This window comes from Prionailurus bengalensis, chromosome C1, assembly GCF_016509475.1.
Source record: "Prionailurus bengalensis isolate Pbe53 chromosome C1, Fcat_Pben_1.1_paternal_pri, whole genome shotgun sequence".
In the NCBI taxonomy this organism is placed as follows: domain Eukaryota; kingdom Metazoa; phylum Chordata; class Mammalia; order Carnivora; family Felidae; genus Prionailurus; species Prionailurus bengalensis.
This window is the reverse complement of record NC_057345.1, coordinates 149438343-149452651: the sequence shown is the minus strand read 5'-3', so window position 1 is coordinate 149452651 and position 14309 is coordinate 149438343. Positions and strand designations below refer to the sequence as shown.

Genomic DNA, 14309 nt, shown 5'->3' with positions numbered 1-14309 from the left:
CGGGGTTTGATTCCACAAAAGGTGAGATTATGACCTGAGTCAAAATCAAGAGTCAGACATTTAGCCGACTGAGCCTCCCAGGCACACCCACAGCTGCTTCTTTTTCCCAGACAGGAGGGCCAGCAGCCTAGCTCAAACCTTTAGTCTCCTCCCCGCACACACACCTGACACCGGAGATATTCAACAACACCAGGGTTTGAAGGACCAAAATCAGAAATTACCAAACGTCTGCCTATAGCGTGAAGAGACACATAGGAGAGAGGTTCCTTCCCAAGCACTGAGGGGATAAGGAGTGTTGCCTTTGTTGGGATGGATTTGAAGGGGCAGCAGGCTACTTGTTAGAGTCCAAGGAAAGTGCCAGGTGCAGAATTGTCCTGGGAGAAGAGCTCTGTAGATGTATGGAAACTCTGATACATTCCCACATGAGAATACAAGGAGGAACAGGGAGTATGAGAAAAGGAAGGTGAGAAAAGTAAAAATGTATGTGTGCAAAGTGCTTTCTGTTCTCCAGAAGGGTCTGAGTGCCTGCTGTTCCCAGAGCTCCTCACAACCCTGCCTCACCAGGTGTGGTTCACAGCTGTGGACTGCACACAGGTTAAATGCCTCACCAGGTAACAAGGGCAGGCAGTGGAAGCTCTGGGATTAGATTCCAGGTCTGTAGACTCTTTTTTTTTTTTTTAATTTTTTTTTCAACGTTTTTTATTTATTTTTGGGACAGAGAGAGACAGAGCACGAACGGGGCGGGGGGGGGGGGGGGCAGAGAGAGAGGGAGACACAGAATCGGAAACAGGCTCCAGGCTCTGAGCCATCAGCCCAGAGCCTGATGGCGGGGCTCGAACTCACGGACCGCGAGATCGTGACCTGGCTGAAGTCGGACGCTTAACTGACTGCGTCACCCAGGCGCCCCATAGGTCTGTAGACTCTTAAAAGCAAGTGGCAAGAGTAGACATGGCCAATTTGGAACTGTTGTGTGACTTCTGTTTTAGATTAAAATTATCATCCACACTCTGAGGAAAGCTGATTGCTCTTCCCCTTTGCCCTAGAAAGATGAGCAGGAACACAGGAGGACCCCTAAGCTTGTAGAAACCACCAATAAGACAGGCAGCACCCCAGTCTATGTCAAGCACCGTGTCTGACCGAAGAAGTCTGTCAGCCCAACAGTGGGTCATGAAACCAGTCTGGAGCCACAACAACTTGTTTTCATTTCATAAAGTTGGTTATATAAGGCTGCGAGAATACCGTGATGCTTTTGCTTCAGTTGTGTGTTGTGAGTACGTGCACAGGTCTTCCGGGTAAAATATATCTCTTATTGCAGGTCACAAAGTGGTTTGAAAAATCACTATAGCAGGGTGGCTTTGAAGTCTGCACTATACTCTTCATCTCAGATCGCTCATTTCTGACTAGAGGACTGTCGCCAATCAGTGGCCAGAGCTGCCTACGCCAGTGAGGAGCAGCTCTCACCCGAGAAGGAGAAGCAAGGAGCAAAGATCTGGGCAAAAAAGCCTTCTTTTCAGTCCCCTGCACCAAATTCACCCTCAGAGCGTTTCCTCTGAATCCAGGGGCATTCCTAGATGCCCCTGGCACCATCCACCTCATGCACCCCAGCTCTGCCTGCCCCACCACTGCTGCCCAGGGAGACCCCAGCAGGTCACTAGCAGTGAGAGACATAACTGTTCTAATGCACAGGGTGGCTTGTGAACTTGTCACAGATGCTGAGCAGATGGAAAATTTCAGAAGGACCCTGATGACCGTGAATCTATCAAGAGAAAGTCAGCCAAGTCTCTTTTTTAACCTCACAAGAAACCTCTGACAGAGGGATGCAGGGAACCAAAGTCCCCAGGCAACAGAGAACAGGCGTGGTGAACTGGATCACGTTCAAGGCTCCCAAGTGAAGGACAGCACATGCTTGTAAGGATGGATTTGTAGCACCTGTGATACCACCTGCTACTTTGAGGAATTCTTTCAATCCATTTTTTTTTAATTTTTAAAAAAATTTTACAATGTTTATTTATTTATTTAGAGAGACAGATAGAGTATGAGAAGGGGAGGAGCAGAGAGAGAGGGAGACACAGAATCTGAAGCAGGCTCCAGGCCCTGAGCTGTCAGCACAGTGTCTGAGGTGGGGCTCGAACTCACAAACCACGAGATCATGACCTGAGCTGAAGTTGAGCGTTCAACTGACTGAGCCACCCAGGCGCCCCTCAATCCATTGTTTAAGATGAATCAAAGTCCCCTGCCAGTGTCTGGAGATATTTATTTTCATTAATACCTTTTACTTGGAGTACTTGATCACTATTTTATCAAAAGCTACCTTTTTACATTAAAGAACTATCTCTGTTTCAAGATCCCTTTTTCTATTCCTTTCTCAGAAGCCAAACTAACAAATCTTGTTCTCTTTCTAGAAGAGTCCCCTAGAGCAGGAGCAGGTTACCTTAGAAGCGAGGTATTTCACTGCGTCCTCTCTTGGTCTCTGGTTCTCAGGAGTATCAGACCCAGACCCAGGGGGTGTTTTGGCCATGTTGGTAACAACTGCAGAAGAGCTCGGTGAAAGCAACGGAGTGAAAGGAAGATCCTGGGAGGAATCCGAAGCTGCCGAGAAAGAGGCCAATTTCATCATTACAACATCAGAATAGGGGTATGATGAGATAGGGAACGGATTGCTTGAGTAGACCCAAAGAGTACTTTAATAGGTAATGAGTGAACAGCGTTCCAAATGCAAAGGTCCAACGGAGAACACAAAGTGTCCCTCTCAGCCCTGCCCCCCATACACCCAGATACCCTCCCAGGAGCAGTGCTCTTTCCGGTTTCTTTCATTTTCTTTATATAAAGTCTTTTCGCTATATATATATATATATATATATATATATATATATACACACACACACACACACACATACATACATATACGCATATATGTATATAAATATATATAAATAAATATAAATATGTATGTGTGTGTGTATATATATATATATATATAAATAAACTTTCATGGCTCACTGTTCCTGTTCACCATGTTAGAGACACTTTCTTTTAATGGGTTTATTATACATACAATAAGATGCGATTACTCAAATATTGGCTTCTATTTTAAGTTAGTTTTTATACTATGAGTAAACCCAGCACAGAGGACAAAGGCTGTGGAGAAGAGGGTACAAAAGAATCGTGCACAGACTCCTCCTGGGTTTTTCTGCCAGGAGCCGAACTCTCCAGGGCACCTGATCAGGCCTCACAGGCCCTACAGCTGAGACAAGACCAGGGAAGGCTGTTCTCATCCCAGGTGATGGCTTCCTGGGTGCCAGGATAGATGGAAGGGTTCAAACAGGTTTCCCAATGTGCTGGCAGACAAGGTACGGCAGCTAGAACAACTTGAGGAAAATGGAGACTGTTTATCCCACAGCAATGTCCCCCATCTACCTGACACGAATATCATAAACTAGACGAGTGTTTAAATATGCACATACTTTTTGGTGGTGAACTGGGGCTGCTGGAAGCAATCTGCCTCATGCGGCTTCCGTGGCAGCTAAGTGCCACCAACTTAGAAATGATTGCGGTCTTCCCAAAGCCCACGTTTCCAACCACCACGGCTCCTCTATTTTCTGTCAGTTCTGTGTTCCTCAAGTTTTCTTCTATCTGGTGAAAGAGCCAATCCCTTCCCACAAACACAGAGTCCGTCGTTATACTTGGTACTTCAAACAACAGGGGTTTCAACAAAATGTCCTGTGGCTTGTAGGGAGCAAATCGTGCTTAGAAAAAAAAAAACACAAAAAACAAAAAACAATCATTATTTTAGAAGAATGTCATAATTTTATACACTGATATACTTAGTATTAGCCTAAACTTAGGTTTACCCTACAAGGAATCCGTATTTCCAGTCTGGTTCTATGAATACTTCTGTAATACCTCATTTATAATCCCCTGTTGGTTTTACAAAGGGTCTTATTAAAATGACTTGCTACTTCTTTAATCATGACTCAGGGCAGACACCAGAGGATTAGGAAAAGGGATTCAAGTGGCCAAACCAGGCCTCATCGGTTTGTCTGAAACAGTGTTTAAGATAGGCTCCTTCCACTACTGTGTTAGTAAAATGGAAATGTTTTCCTAGAGACGGGGCCCCAGCTCTCATCTTGGTGTGATGATGAGTGGCCCCTTTGGCAAGGTTCCCGACCACCCGACTGTGTGTTACGGGTAGACTTAAGAGGTGACCAACAGCCCAGGGAAATGAAACAAAGCTGACTCTTTGTTGGTCACAAAAAATATCCAGTGAGTGTTAAATTACTCCTCATTCCAAAATAATATACTGCGGAATTATTTTCCAACTCTAGAAACGAGTTCATCACATATTTTAAGGAAGAAGTCCCAAACCACTAAAGGACGGCTTCCTAGCACATTTAACAAACTTTTAGCACACACACACAATTCACGTCATGGTTTTAAATGAGCTGGCTTAAACGCTGGTTATCCCAGATCCTCAATGTTGAGTGAATGTGCTCATTATATCCATTATCCCAGCAGATGCAAAGATAAGTACCTTTAACTTCCTGTGCCCTACCTCCGGCTGTATTGTGCCACGGCAATCTAATTGACGTTCGAAGAGGGGCATTTCTCTGCCCGTCTAAATAACTCAGATCCTCCAACTTGGTTGAGCTTGTTGCTGTAATATTAAACTGAAGTTTAGTCTTTTCAAAGTTGATTTTAATATCATACCCAAACTACTACAAATTATAAATTACTAAGCAATTCCGTCCAGGCTTTCCATTCACTTCAAAGTAACTTTAGTTCTGTTTGCCCATCCCAGCTTATTTTTCCAGCAAGGAGTTCACCGAAAAGTGGCAAAAACCAAGTGTCTCTCATTCTTAAAATTGTGCTGCTATGGTTTCCAGAATTCTCCATTATTCCTGGAAAGACACAGACTCCACCAACAATTTTTATGAAGAAACTTGACCATCACATGTCACTCAATACAGCTGCAGTACATACTGCAGACACAGAGCACGGTCCCAGAGGTCTTTCCCTGCAATTCTGGAGAGCCTTCTGCTGTTGCTGGAATCCCAACCTTGTTAATTCAGGGAGCAGATTCTGCTGTACAATTCCACGGTGCTCAGAACACTAACAGTCAGCTCAGGACAGTGAAAGGAGCCATGTGGATTTCATCAGAAATAAACATTCCTAAGCTTTACATTTTTATGTATATGTTATATGCTATTTTATGTGTATTTTTAAAAATTCTAAAAACAAGTAATATTTACCTCTGATCAAATCAGTAAGTCACACCACACAGGTACCAGTTAAAACGCATTAAGGGTCTATGCGAGCATACATACAAGTTCGATTATAAAAACAACCAATACGGGAGGGGAAGGAAAAAAAAAAAAAAGAGGTTAGAGTGGGAGAGAGCCAAAGCATAAGAGACTCTTAAAAACTGAGAACAAACTGAGGGTTGATGGGGGGTGGGAGGGAGGGAGGATGGGTGATGGGTATTGAGGAGGGCACCTTTTGGGATGAGCACTGGGTGTTGTATGGAAACCAATTGGGCAATAAATTTCATATATTTAAAAAATTAAAAAATTAATTAATTAATTTAAAAATAAATAAAAAATAAAAACAACCAATACAAAATAATGTTGCTAATTCTTAGCAAATCTTAACAAATACACAGTATGTTTTTACCCTAAAAGAAAAAAAGAAAAAAAAAAAGAGCCTCCTCTTATTTACATATATATCCTAGGTCACAATGAGAGAATTCTAAATAGGATTAACCTAATTTGTTTGTGGGTTGGGTGACCCAACATTAAGATACTGCTGATCCTACACGTACAATTCTCTTCCAGGATAATAAAATACAGGCATCATTTGAGGGCAAATGAGTGGGGAACAGGAGTGGCATTCTGAGGGCTAAGGCTTCTAAGGACTGGTAAAATCATTAGCGGGACCAAGTTTTGAGGGAGAGAAGTCAAGTTGGGCCATCTGTCTGCCGAAAGCCTTCTGGCTGCACAGCATCCAGCCATTTACCAGCACCATCTGACCAATCTGGGTCCTCCCCATTTCCCCTCCTGGGGCTTTCATCACTGTTAGCACCACCCTCCTCATTCCATTCAATAAGCACCTGGGCGGCTCCAAGGCCTGGCTCTGTGGTGGCATGTCCCCTCTTGCCACGTTCCCCAAAGGGCAATCCACCCCATGCCCTACTCACTTTCCCAGTCCCAGGAGAGACATCTGACGCCTTGACTTCACAACAACATACACGTATACTCCTGGATCCTTCTGGTGTATATCCACAGCCTAGGTACACATCGTGTGCATGCTAATGTCAATATTCCACACCAATCTTTCCCATTAGAAACATTCGGCTAAGTCCTTATGTAGGACTCCCACATAAGCCTAATTTATGGGAATCCAATGGCAGCCTCTAGCTTCAATCTCAGTCCTTCACAAGTAGGGTGTGTGAAACTTCCAGGAGGGCCACCAGGACCAAACTAATTACTCTGGCTCCCTACGATAATATCGCTTGGAACATATAGTTCTAGGTTCCTGCCTGGGACCTAGGACTCTGACCCAGGCCTCTGCAAATGCCCCCTTTCCTCAGCATGCCTCACTGTGGACACACCACATGTTGGAGGCTGGGAGTGGGGAGAAGGATCAGCCACAGCTGTAACCCATAAGCCAAGTTGGGTTTGGAGCTGGAACAGCCACAAATATCTGGCCTGCTGCTTCAGCCCTAGAGAACTCAAAGACACTTGGAGCCTCCAAAGGGCTTCCTATTTCTCTTTTTCCCCTAACCCCTTAGAACATGACATTCAGTTTATAATTTTGTGACAACTAAAAGGACTAAGAATAGGAGAGTATACAAAGGGCATTCCAAAGAGAGGATTGCAAATAAAAGCCCTAACTTGACATAGATGCAGGAGATGGTGAGGCTTCAAACACCTCTGTTTTCAGATTTACCGTCACTATAGCTCTGGCTCCAAAGTGTGCAACAAAGTGGCCTCACCCTCTCCGAAGCTCTGATTCTCCATTGCAAATGGGATTAAGATGCAGCGAAACAGACCGTGGCTCAGTGGGGCTGCAAGACAGGAGCTGCCAGCTACCACTGCTTCCTACAGCGTTGTCACGGCCACTGAGAGAGACTTGAGTTGGGGCAGTGAAGCTTTAGGTGCTCCCCACCTACCAGAGCAAGCGACCTGGACCACGTGTTGCCTTCTCACACATGTGTACAGTAGAGTTTCAGATATTACCAGCACAACAGCTAGACTCACTTCCAGTATTTAACGATAACTGTTTTCAAAATCCTCAACACAACTCAGGGCTGAGAAAAAGCAGAGGGAAAACAATAATTTTATGCTGCCGTAAACCTACAGCTAGTAGCTCCATGGTTAAATTACACACTTGTTGCATACACACACATCACATCGACCATCTGAGAAGGGTATTTTAAGATGCTGCAGGAGAGTTTTTTGAGGGGGTGGAGTAGGGTGGAGGGAGCAGAAGGAAAATTCTCTAATTGGAACAAAAAGAAACATCGGTTGAATACCATGGACTAACCTATCAAAGGTAAATACTATTAAGTCGAGGCAATGACCAGTTGGAATTTCAAGAAAATTGGCTGGTAATTCTGTTTGTTGGTATTCTAGAAAACTAAATACAGTGTCTGCGATCCACTTAGCAATTCAAAAGAAAAAGAAGTTAGTCAAAAACAGTGGAACCTAATTACCCAATTTCTAGATTATCTAAGATATCATGTTAAAGGCTTCTCCTCCTGTTTCCTAATAAAGGAATGAGGTGCCCATGCCACACATTTGATGTAGTATAAAGTAATAACCTGACTGCAGCATTTTAAACCAATTCTGCTCCAACAGATACCTTTACAAAGAAAATCTCTGTACAGTGAAACAATCTCCAAACCTAGCCAACTTATTTTTATAGTCTTTGACGTAAGAATTTTACTGATTTCATTGTATTAGACACAACAGTGAACAGACAACCACAGTTCTTTGTAACAGGCTCACTGACAGTAAAGGCTGGCAACCTCAGGAACTCACTTCCATAGGCTCACTCCCTGGGGGAAGGGGCAGGCAGGTCCCTTGGGGCAGCTGCAACCAGAAGCCTGGTATCGCCTTTCCTTCATCTGCCAGTCCTTACTCTTGCCCTCATATGCCAAATGTACTCACTTGATGTTTCCCAAATGGCAATTTGTGTTTGCATGGATCTTCAGATGCAAATAATTCCCAGGGATTGCAATATATGGTCTGTGACATATTATTTAAGGCCTTCTAACATTGAGGGTTGTTTACTACCCTGTTTGTAACAGCTGGCCTTCTAATCACTAGACAAAGTGCTACACACAGTCTATATGACCTGAATCTTTTCTTTTCAATGATACTGGAAAAGTCTTGCCATTACTTCTTATTATTATTATTATTTTGTTTAATATGAGTTGCCATTACTTCTTAACTAAGGTCCAGCTTCAGGGGTAGGAAGGCAGGCAGTGAAGTTTCTCCCAGACTCCTGCTTGTTAAAAGGTACCATGAGGTAAGGAACTTGCTTATTTCCTTCCAAAACAAGCTTTCAGTTTATAAAATTTGCAACACAGAAGAAATGAGCAAACCCATTAGGCCAGGCAGCCACGCTCAAACCCAGAGGTAACACCCTCCCATTCCACAGGAGGTCTAGCTCAAGTGCGTACAGAGACGCTAATGAATAAGCACAGCAGAAATCAGAAAGCGCTGCTCTATAATCACCGCAGTCTCCTGGAAAAACTCAGCTCACACCCACTGTCACTCCACATGCCAGGAGATCACATGAAAGAACATCAGGCAGAAAACATAACCCCAAACGGGGTGCTTCCAACACTATTAATGTATTAATGCATTTACTAATTTTAAAATAGCTTGATTAAATTGAATGCAAGTTTGCTATTCTGTTGAAGTCAATAAAACTATCAGGTTCTGGGATCATATAAATGAATTGTTCATCATAACTAGGTAGATAGACACAGTCTAAAAGGCCTTGGGTGTAACACACTTTGCTGTATGTAGCAGGATAGTGGTGGGAGGGCATAAAAGCTTTCGGAAGAACCATCACTCAATACGCATAACGCTCCCCAGTATTTCTCTCTGGCAGACGTGCCAAATCCCTCTTCTGAAACAAGGCCATTTACTTCCTTTGAAAGTGAATTAGAGCTGCGCCTCAGAACTTTTCCATTAGGGCCATTTATGTATCAGCTGCTTCAGAGTTCCACTGAAAAAAGAATGCCCAAGAACAACCAGTCTGGCTGGCCACATCCCCAAGGAACAGTAGAGAAAAATCGTTTGATGCAGGGAGACAGAACCTGGGAGTGTCAGTAGAGGGGGAATTTTCAGTGCTATATTGGTAACAGAGAATAACTGCAACAAGGTCATCTTCTAAATTCAACCCAGGAGCGTGGAGTTTAGAAACTCGGGACCGTCAGAGCAGGCAGGACAGCTTGGATGCAGAGTTCCTGTCTTCGCCCATCCCAAACTGCTCTCCTTGTCTGAGGACCCCCGATTGTCAACTAGCAACAGTCACCCCTTTTGTATCCCCTTCTTGTTCCAGCTGACCCCATTCCACTAAGGAGTGCCTGTCTTTCCCGTTTTCATTTTCTTGACTGACAGGCCGCACTTGGGCTGCTTATGGCTCGCTGTGAGCTCCCTTATAACTGAAGGATACAGCAAGAGGACCTCCTATCTGTATGATGAGCCTTGATTATAAAAAAATTAGCTTGAAAGTTGGATTCAAAATTCTTTGAGTTGGTATTAACAAACTCACTGTAAATGACCCCTGTTTACCAACATATAATAAGAAGGTACAAATTCACTCAAGCTTCAAGTACCAAAAACAAGGACAAAATTTTTGGTACTTTCTTCCTTCATACACAAAGTGCCATAGAGTCTAAATATTAGATTTAAAGAATTCCAGAGTGGAAGGATCAGTTAAAGACCATTAAGGACAGCCTTATCATGTTTACAGGTGGGTAAACTGAGGCCTAGACAAGGTAAGTGCCTGACCCACGATCACAAATCTGGCTTGTGTCTGGACCAGATTCCCAAGTGGAGAGAGTGAGCATGGGGCACCTCAGACCCAGTGAGATAACCCTTCTGGAGAGAGGCATGACCTTACCTGCAACTGAGTTGGGCCGTGGCATTACTAGCGAGCTGGAGCTCTGAGAATAAGGGACTGGACCATCTCCAACTGAGGCTTCAGTTTTGGGCAGCACGCTCTCCGCTGACCCAGGGGGCTCCTCTTCTGCCACTGGGGAGCAATTATCTGCCCTGCGATCATGAAGCACTCCTTTCTGTACCCCTAACCTTAGGCTTCCGTCCTTATTCCATTCCAAACTGGAGCCACTCCGGTCATCATTTTCGGATGAACTTGTAATTGTGGCTGAAATGAGAGACCAAAATACTTTGAAGGAGGCCAGGCACAGCTGGGGCTGCTGAGAGTTAACACAAGCATACTGCCCTCCCCGTGATCAATGAAACTTTTCCGGTCCACACAGATTTTTATCAAAGTTATGTTTCATACAATGTATTTTGGTACATTAGAAGAATGTTGCTTATCACGGGAAATAAACTAAGTCATTCTACCAGGGAACAAAGCCTGGTAAGATAATGAAAAAGCTGTCTAAAAGTATCTGAGAGTTAACAGTAAACCTATGTAATCTAGAGATGATATATCCCCTCTTAAAGATAAATTGCTCACAAAAGAATTCATATCTCATTAAATTCCTTTGAACCTATAAACATTTTTTTTTCCAAATTAGCATTTGTATATGGGGCAGAGGACACGGTGGTACAATGGTTAATGCAGAAAAGATGCAGGAGAGATTCTAGAAGAACAAAAATACAATTATAAAGTCAAGCAGAGAATTTGATCCTTAGAATTAAACTTTATAGCATCTGTTCAAGATGAATCAGAAAGAATGATGTGATTTTATTCTCCTTTAGCAGCATAGAGTGGAAAACCTCCCAGCACACAGAAAACACAAGCATGGGAAGGGATGCTTGACTACAGAATTTAACCTTGAAGAAAGAAAAGCAGCATGGAAAACCATCTTGGCAAAAGAGGAGGAACATGATGTAAGAAAACAGCAATATTCATCCTACATGGCTTCTACCAATAGCCACTTCTAATTTAAAGACCCGAGCCCCTTGCGAGCACAGGTTACTACAGACCCAACACTGGCTTGTGTCCTAGAGAACAAGGGCCATGTCCTCTGCTCCCTTTGTGTTTCCTGTTTGGATCTACACAGTCTAGGCCCGTAAGTGAGAGATTCAATGGGATGTGGCAGATCAGAGTGTGGTATAATAGAACTCAGCCACCTGGATTAAGTTACTTCATCAATATAACCCCGACGATACATACTATCAGCAGGCTGGTGAATGAGCTGCAACAGGCTTATCTAGGATCAAAGGGTCTGAGAGAGTTTTGTTTTGTTTATTTTTACAACACTCTTTAAGGTTTAGAAGACAAAATAATTTCCTCGCTGTGACAGAAGACATTCTGTCACGATTCTAAAATGTCCTTTAGTCCTGCTGCTCCAGTGTGGACTCATTATCCACTGCTTGTCTCCCTATTTAAAAACCCCTCCTACACACAGGAGCCTCAGAGTGTCTACCCCCCTTTTCGGAAGAGCACAGCCCCTGCCTGGCACATACTAAGCGCTCAATGAATAAGCAAATGAACAAACTTCTCCTCCAGCTGTGCTCAGAGACGCTACATTTAATCTTATGGTTATTGATTCAGGACTTGATTTTCTGTCTCCAACAAAAATCTAAGCTGATTTGGGACAGGCCCACCCCAGGGTGTCTGCCATTATTCCCAACATTTCCAAGTATTCTATCCATAGTATTAAAACTGGTATCTCCATCTATTTGGAATCAGTCACAGCCCTGTGTGTTTTTTTAAATGGACCATTCATATGCACATAAGTATGGCAAGCATGACTCTTTCCACCCTGAAAATGCTGGTGATGATCGTAATAACAGCCACTAACATTTATTTCAGGTTACTATATGGCACGGAGTGTGCTAATGCTTCATAGGAATACTCTATCAGTGAGATCATTGCTTATTAATTATTATTAACTGTAATCTTGTTAATAAGCTGTGATTGTTACAGGCCTTCCTTTGTTAGCCCACTGTTTGGGACTCAGAATGCTCTTGCTGCAGACATAATTAGTTAGGTTCCCAGGCTACCCCAATATCTAAGTTACAGAAACAGTGACGGGGCGGGGGGAGGGGGGCAGCAGAGGTGGAGGTGATTTGTTTGGTTTTATTTTGTTGCTGTTTTATTTGGGGGCACATACTCTTAAGGTCAAAAATACATAGAAAGTCAGAGTGAGGTTTCTCCTCATTTGCTTTCCCTAAGCACAACACACATCAGAGTCATAACCCCAAAGGTCTGAGTCCTAACTCAGTCCACAAGCAGTGTGATCAGGGACTGGGACTTCCCTCGTTCCTGCTACCATGACAGCACCAGAGGCAGTAGAACAGAACAGGGATGACCTGGTCAGGGGTCCTAGATTGCAGGGACAGGCTGGCAGTCCCATTCTCACTGTTCAGCCACAGGTGCCCAGGTACTGATGAGTGGCAGGAAAGTGGGTGCAGGAGGAAAACACTCAGCTGCAGGAAGAGTAGCTGAAAAGGGAAGTCCAAAATGGGGTTGCCATTTCAAAATGAGGGTAAGTTCATAATGTATTTCTAAGTAGGAGACTCTCCCAACTGCCCTCATAGTGTTCAGCTAAGACACACATTCCACTGTGCAGGCAGGCAAGAAGTTCTCCAGCCACAGGTCCTCCCACTAAGACTGCCCCCCTTCACAGTATTCCTCCCTACGTTGCAGCACCAGATGCAGCCCACACAGCTTGAAGCCCCACAGTGTAGCCCCACAATGAAGCCCTGACACAGAGACAATGGGGCAGATCCAGGCCCAACAAGAGCAGTTTTCCTGTATGACCCAAGAAGCACACCGGATAGGGCAACAACAAAGTCGCCAAGAAAGAGAAGCTGGTTCTTACAACAAATGACAGTCTACTCAAAAATACCTATTGGGGCGCCTGGGTGGCGCAGTCGGTTAAGCGTCCGACTTCAGCCAGGTCACGATCTCGCGGTCCGTGAGTTCGAGCCCCGCATCGGGCTCTGGGCTGATGGCTCAGAGCCTGGAGCCTGTTTCCGATTCTGTGTCTCCCTCTCTCTCTGCCCCTCCCCCGTTCATGCTCTGTCTCTCTCTGTCCCAAAAATAAATAAACGTTGGAAAAAAAAAATTCAAAAATACCTATTTTTCTTCCAGGCTAACAAATTCAAATGCCTCATTAAGTTAATCAGTCACTTTCATGTTAACAGGCACACACACACACACACACACACACACACACACACCCCTATGGCAGCATCTCCACTCTGATGACTTTACTTATTTGCTTGAGCAGCAAGCAAAAGTTTATTAGAGTAAAAGATTGGAAAGGAAGAATAGTAGGAAAGCTCTCTTTACAGAGAGTGGACACCGGGAACTAAATGCCCACTATGATGACTTAAAAAAAAAAAAAAAAAAAAAAAAAGCACCACCTGAAAAAAAACTAAGTGACATTTGATATTTTCTGGAGATTTGGATCTTTCAAGTTCCCTAACAACTCAAAACTTCTAACATTTTATTTCTTCAACTCGTACAGATGCCAGCTTTTGTCAATTAAGACTGGCCATTATCATTCAGACAGGGTCTCTACCATTCTTCCAACACAGAGTATTCTGTTAAATGAGTGATTTCACAGTATTCTGTTAAATGATTAAACCTCAAGTTTTATCAAGCTAGGAGATTAGACTTTGCTTCTCACAATTTAGTATTAAATTCGGTTTGGTCCTGCTCACTGATTCACCCGTGCTACTTCTGACTCTGCACACCATTGCAAACGCCTTTTAACCAGGGACGGCGTGTTCTCATTTCTATGTAGTAACGGCACTTTTAACCAAACCTACTAGCACAAAGAGCTACGTGACTTCAATGCACACTCAAAACATGTTAGGACATATACATGATCACCACAGCGCTTAAGAAGGGGTGGACAGGCTAAGAACCATCAACCCACTTTACAGATATGGAATGCACTTGGGAAAGACTAATCTCTCCTTCTCCCCCCGCCCCCTACCTCTCTCACACACAAACACACACATGGTTAGTGGTAGGTCTAACACCGGCCTTTCTGACTGCCTACACAATATGTATTGAAACTCCCCTTGCCTTACACAGCTCTCAACAAGCAAAAGTTCTCTAAGTGTGTGTGGCTAAAAAGTACT

The 14309-nt window shown here is 43.7% G+C and overlaps 1 protein-coding gene across 15 annotated transcripts in view; it reads right to left on the bottom strand.

Moving 5' to 3' along the window:
• TANC1 (tetratricopeptide repeat, ankyrin repeat and coiled-coil containing 1) overlaps window positions 1-14309 on the bottom strand; it is a 241983-nt gene that overhangs the window by 54029 nt on the left and 173645 nt on the right. For 8 of the 15 annotated variants that reach the window (XM_043576845.1, XM_043576842.1, XM_043576841.1 and 5 more), the window contains 4 exons: window positions 10138-10401; window positions 4532-4654; window positions 3465-3746; window positions 2432-2589 (listed from right to left, as the gene is read on the bottom strand). In XM_043576845.1, coding sequence (XP_043432780.1) covers window positions 2432-2589; window positions 3465-3746; window positions 4532-4654; window positions 10138-10401 — 827 coding nt within the window. The remainder of the gene's footprint in view (window positions 1-2431; window positions 2590-3464; window positions 3747-4531; window positions 4655-10137; window positions 10402-14309) is intronic. The other 7 variants (XM_043576844.1, XM_043576847.1, XM_043576838.1 and 4 more) reach the window with 3 other exon arrangements.